This window comes from Mus musculus, chromosome X, assembly GCF_000001635.26.
Source record: "Mus musculus strain C57BL/6J chromosome X, GRCm38.p6 C57BL/6J".
Lineage (NCBI taxonomy): Eukaryota > Metazoa > Chordata > Mammalia > Rodentia > Muridae > Mus > Mus musculus.
In genome coordinates, this window is record NC_000086.7 from 99,842,995 (window position 1) to 99,848,994 (window position 6,000).

Genomic DNA, 6,000 nt, shown 5'->3' on the forward strand with positions numbered 1-6,000 from the left:
TCCAGCTTTCCTTCCCTGCCTCTTCCCTTGCCTGTTTTTTCTACTCTTCTTTGGTCCCATTATCCTTCCTTAGGATGTATCCCTAGATACATTTCATCTTAGTTGTTTCACCTTTGGCAATTTGTATAAATAAAAATGAAGAAGTGTGCCTTACCCATGTGTGCAAAGATATTCAATGGAGCACTTTTATCAGGGTCACAATGCAGAAGGCACTCAAATGTCATGAACAAGAGTTTAGTCTCCTTTCCATGCCATCCATACGAAGCAATTTTTTTCTCTTAGTCTATGTGTTCTTGCTCATCTCTACATTTTTGCCTAAACTATTGCCTCATTAGTGCATCCTATCTATAAAAATCCTTCTTTATGCCCAATGTTGCTGGGGTTGTTTGCTTGTTTGTTTGTTTGAGACAGGAGCTCATGTATCTTTGGCTGGCCTCAAACTCACTATGTAGACAAAGATAATTTTGAACTTTTGGTCCTTCTATCTTTACCTCCCAAATGTGAGGATTACAAGCATACCCAGTTTTACAGTGCTAGGGATTGAATACAGGATAGAATTATAAGTGTGTGCCCCACACCTAGCTCATGGCATGCTGGGTATTGAACCTATAGCTTTATGGATGCTATGCAAGGACTCTACTACTTGAATCACATTCATAGTACATAAACTCAACTGCTATCTCATCATTGAAAATTTTTTCAGTTTACTATTAACACTAATGAACCACAATTCAGCCCTTCCTATGGAATAAGTGTCATAGGTTCAAGTTAAGTATGTCTACTCATGAAACTGGAATTTTCATGAGAGAAAGGGGCCTGTCTTCATATACGTTCAGTCATATGATTTTTAAGATGTATATTGTACTGAGCACACAGTGGTTAGTAGAAAAGCCCATGAGCTTATATGTAGTTCACAGTTTAGTGGAGTGGGCAGAAACTAAAGCAAGGATGCAGACAAAGTAGCATCTGTGGTGAAGAAACAGTTGCAGATAATTGGGGGCTGTGTCCTCTGACGGGAGTAGTGAAAGAGACACGGTAGAAGTGATATTTAATCTTAGCCCTGAAAGATGTAAAGGGCCCATTTATAACCAAGGTGGGGTAAAGAACATTCCAGGCCAGGTGGTTACATGTGCAAAGGCCCGGAGGTAGAGAGAAGTAGGGCACATTCAAGAAAAAGAAAGAAAACCTCTGCTTTGTGCAGCATGATGAGCTTGAAGAGAGATAGAAAATGAGGTTGGAGAAAGATGGGCAGAGTTGTGCAGGGCTTTGAAATCTGTACTTAAACACTAGGCTTTTAGTCAAATGCATCTAAGAGCTTGAAGCAAGGGAGTGATATAATTTGCTAACAGCTTGGGTCCACGCTTATTCTCATGCAATAGATTAGAGCAAAAGTAGAGGTGGGAAACATCTGTCATCCAGGTGAGGGATTATGCTGCCCTTCACCAAGGGGGCATTTGACTAATGCTGGGGACATTCTTTTCATGTCATAATGTGGGAGAGGAGACATTGTTATTGGTATCTAAGGTGTGGAGGCCAGGGATGCTACTCGGTATCCTACAATGTACAGCACAACCCCTACGACAGAATTATCTGTCCCTAAGTGACTTAAGTTTTCTGAGAAACCATAGACTCAAGGAGAGACAAGGTATGGAGCAAGGGAGCTTTCTCTCTAGACCCAGTGCTGGGTTGGGAGTGGGCTAGACGAAGAAAAAAAAAGGATACTAGCAAAGTGAAGCCACAAAGAATGATTCCACGAGCAGTACAGTAGCAGTGTCAGAGATATCGGTTCCATACCAGGGCTGAGCCAACAAGACAGAGCTTGGATTAAGAAGGGCTCAAAGACACATGTGGTGCCTGGAAAGGCAGATTCCAGTTTTTATTAAAGATAAGCCTCACATTTGTATTGCCCTTTAGAGTTCACAAAACATTTTCATATGTGCCATGCTATTTAATCCACAATAGTCCAGTGAGTTAGAACATGAATTATTCTCATCTCCTTCTTGAGGTAGTACATGAATTATTCTCATCGTCTGGAACTTAGAAGCTCTGCACCATCAACAAAGGCAGTGTTTATCAACTGAGATTTGCCTCATTACATATCGGTAACCTCGGATACACGTCTTTGAGCCATGTGTAAAACGATAGAGTTGGATGAAGTGATTGGTAAAGTTCCTTCCATTCTGACACAGGATTAATTTTGTAATTTTGACCAATAATTCTAAATCTCAGATGATGGTAGATTAGAGAACTCAAGAGTACTGGCTTTGAGATGGGTAGACACCTCTGACAACGCCTCCTCCAAATGCTGGGGTCAAGTTGGCTTGGCTCCATAGAGAGACACAGGAAGCTTTGTTACACAAGGCACTGGCTAACGCTGTTTCCTTGCCTCCACAGGCTGTCTACAAGGCCTGGCTGTGTTCAGAATACTTCAGTGTGACCCAGCAGGAATGCCAGAACTGGGTGCCCTGCAAGCAATACTGCCTGGAGGTGCAGACCCGGTGCCCCTTTATCCTCCCTGACAATGAAGAAATGGTGTATGGAGGCCTCCCTGGCTTTATCTGTACAGGTAAAGTCAGGGCACTGGGGAAGAGGGGGAGATGAAAGAGCTTAGGGGCATGGAGACAGGAAGGACATCAATGGAAGACAGGTCAGATCAGGAAGTCAGTGGCAAAGGAGTTGGCACTCAGGTCCCCAGGTTGGGTGGGATAGGGCCAAATGGAACAGGACAAAAAGACCAGAGTGGCCATATCTACTCAGAACATGATGAGCTACTAGTTACTCTGGAGAAACTGGTGACATCCCTGGAAGGAAGGAACGAGAGCAGAAGATGTGAGGGCTGGTGGGGAGAGTTTCTTGAGTAGTGCTACCTGAGCCTCAGCTTTGTGCATCCCTTTTACAGCTAAGGTAGAGCCTTCAACTCCCTAGAGCACCCTCCCCCCAACACACCTTCCTTATCCGTTGGCAGGGTTGATGGATACTTCACCAAAGCGGCCGGAAACCAAGTGCTGTGATGTGCAGTGGGTCTCCTGTGAGTCGGAGAAGAAGAAGTTCAAGGACTCTGAGCCCCCTAAAACCCACCACCAGCAATTCCACCACTCCTATTTTCACCACTACCACCATCAGTACCACCACTACCATCCCCGCCATGAACCCCCAAGCCGAGTCAGCAACAAGCCCTCCCTGCTGCCGGTCTCTGGGGGCTCCCGCCTCAGTCCCAGCAGGATCCGGCTCTGTGTCCTTGTTCTTATACTCCTCCATACCGTAGTGTCCTTCTCCAGCAGCCAGAGTGGTGGGGGACTGGGACTGGAGACACTGCCTGCCCTAGAGGAGGGGCTGACACAGGAAGAGTGACCACAGGGAGGGAGGACAAACCTCCACCACATACTGACATCAGCTCCAGCCCAGCTCCAGGCTGGGGGAAGGAAGCATCTCCCACAGGAGGTGTAGGATCAGGTGGGGGTGGGGAGAAATGGGGGACCAGATATCGTCCCCAATCTACCCCTGCCCTAAAAGCAGCTCCAACAAAATGGCCAGAGGGCCCCCAAGGAGCTGTAAAACTCACCCAGGAGAAAAAGGTAGGAGCAGCAGGTGTCCCCTCCCAAGCCCCACCTTTGGGGCTTAGTTCTAAAAAGGGGGAGGGGCTGGAGTTGCCCACTCCTGCCAAGAGCCCTGACCCCAGGGAAGGAGGCTGCTTACCCAGCCTCAGCCCTGCAGGGAATGTTGGGGGGCACAGAGGGGAGTAGTTCTCCCCCCTCCACATTCCTTCCGTTGCCAAGATCCTTAATTCCCTCCTGCCCATATCCCTACAGGTGACGGCAGACAGTGTGGTTGCCCTCCTGCCAGCGTTGTCAGCACCCTGAGTGTGGGGCGGGCACAGGATGAGGCACACAGTGTGACAGCTAGGAAGGTGCCCTAGTTAGGCTGCCCCCACCACCCTAGGCAATGAGGGATTGGAACTGGATATGGAATGAGTGGTAGAAGAGAAGAAAGATAGGGAAGGGGAGAAGAAAGGGGAGAGGTGGCCTGAAGAGATGGCTACACTAATGATACCTGGCTTTTGGGAGGTGGGTGATTAGTGTTGAGGCAGATAGATTCAAGAGTGGCCCCCCAAATAAGAAGGAAATGCATAAAGAGATCCCTGGGAAGGAGCTCAGGAGCCAACACCCAGAAAGTTGAGGGCACATGGTTGGACTGCCGCTGTCTGGAGGGCCATATCTTACAGAAGGTGCACACACTCCCTAGGGCTGCTCTGCCCTGGAAATCTTGGCCTTGGGGCCACAGACCTTTCATTTCCAATCTCCACAGGGAGTAGGGACTTGAGTCCAAGTGCGTCAGGCCTGGCCTGGGTCCCTACACTCCCTCATCTTGTCCTAGCCCAGGCCTCCATGAAGGAGAGCTGGTGGTGTTACCCCAGAGCTCTCCAGAGATGAGCCTCCCCTACCCCATCCTGTGTCCATCCCCAGCCTACCAAAGAGTATTCATCCCTTCCCATCCCTGACCTTGTGGCCTATTGTCCCACTGAGGGACAGCTAGACTCCTCCTCACCCTTTAGCAGGTCCCTTTCTCTAGCCACCCCTTGCCCTTGCTGGACAAAGTTCAGAGGCTGGCAAGAGGACTCTGACTGGAGATAAAGTGCTGCTGCTAACCCTTGCCCGAGGAACTCATTTAGTCAGGCTAAAGGGATGAGTGAGAGATGAGGCTTGGGAGCCTTTGGCCTTGCTTGCACTGACCTGCTGGAAGAAAAGGAAGGACACATTGCCTGGGTATCTAAAAGCCAATGCAAGCTGACAAGAACAGGAGCCCGATTCTTTGTGGGATAGGCCAATGGCTTTCAGAGACCAAAAGGATGCATACAGGAGGACAGTCCTGGAGCAGCATTACAGAGAAACAGGAGGGGAGGGGAAGGAGGAGCTGCACCCTGCCAGCTTTGTGATGGATGGACGCCCTCCCTAGCAGACAAGGGTTCCTTCATTCAAGGGCCACTGTTGGATCCCAAATCAGCTTCTTGAGCCTACGGAGCCCGTTTCTCTGCCAGTTTACTCATATCTCACAGCCTGTCCTCTGCCTGGACCCTGTGTCCTCCATCTTTTGGCCCTCAGCACTTCGGGCCCGGCCACATACCCCATCCCTAGAGTGCTCTTTTCAGCTGGGGAGGGTACGAGGTGCTGGATCCTTCCCAGATGTGCTTCTGTGTAAGTGAAAGGCAGGGGCATGGGCTCCAGAGAGATCCCAGTACTGCCTTCTGACGCCTGCATCCTCAGGAGGGGATAAAGGACTGGGAAGCAAAGGGGGACAATATGGTCCCAGGGAATGGACCCTTGGAGACTCCCATCCTCTCTTCCCCCTCACCAAGTGCCCAGGAGACCCCTGGCTCAGACCAGCCCAAGGCCTTGCCCAGTGGCAGGGGAAAGGGGCACCACACTCCACCTCACAGTCATTTGACTGTCCCCATCGACCCAACTCCCTACTCCTCCACCTCCCCAGCTGCCCCTGCCCTCCGTCACAGGCAGCAGAGCTGGGCGGCTTTCTTATGCCATTTTCTACACTGTGCTTCATGAGTAGGCCTTTCTTGCACTAGTTCCTATGACTGAGTCTCCAAGCTGGTCCCCTAGTAGTCTCCCATCCCTTCCTCCTTTCCCCGGCTATGGTTCAGTTGTCTCTGCCTTCCTCTTTCCCAGCCTCCGTGTTTCAGTGAGAGTGTCTGTACGTGTACTGCTTTCTATTTTGTTGCACTGTGGGGCAGAGACATCTCTGCTCTTGTTTAACCCCTTAAAGAAATAAATGGTAAGACTTGATAAATCTCTCTTGGTGGATTTACTCTGCAGAATCCAGCTTGCTGCTCTAGGAAAAAACTCTAAAGTCTGAGGACGACAGTGGGCCAGAGGATGCCAACTAACTCAGATTAAATCTCAGGGGAAAACATAAATTTTGTAGTACACCATTCTAGACAAGGCAATCACAAAGCCGTCCACTGACAGTGGTCAAGATGGTAACTCACAT

At 49.4% G+C, this 6,000-nt stretch overlaps 1 protein-coding gene across 1 annotated transcript in view; it reads left to right on the plus strand.

Moving 5' to 3' along the window:
• Positions 1-5,795, plus strand: part of Tmem28 (transmembrane protein 28) — a 28,626-nt gene extending 22,831 nt beyond the window's left edge. The window contains exons 2-3 of the mRNA NM_001081283.2: positions 2,395-2,566; positions 2,966-5,795. Coding sequence (NP_001074752.1) covers positions 2,395-2,566; positions 2,966-3,351 — 558 coding nt within the window. The 3' untranslated portion in view covers positions 3,352-5,795. The remainder of the gene's footprint in view (positions 1-2,394; positions 2,567-2,965) is intronic.
• The last annotated feature ends 205 nt before the right edge of the window (positions 5,796-6,000 follow it).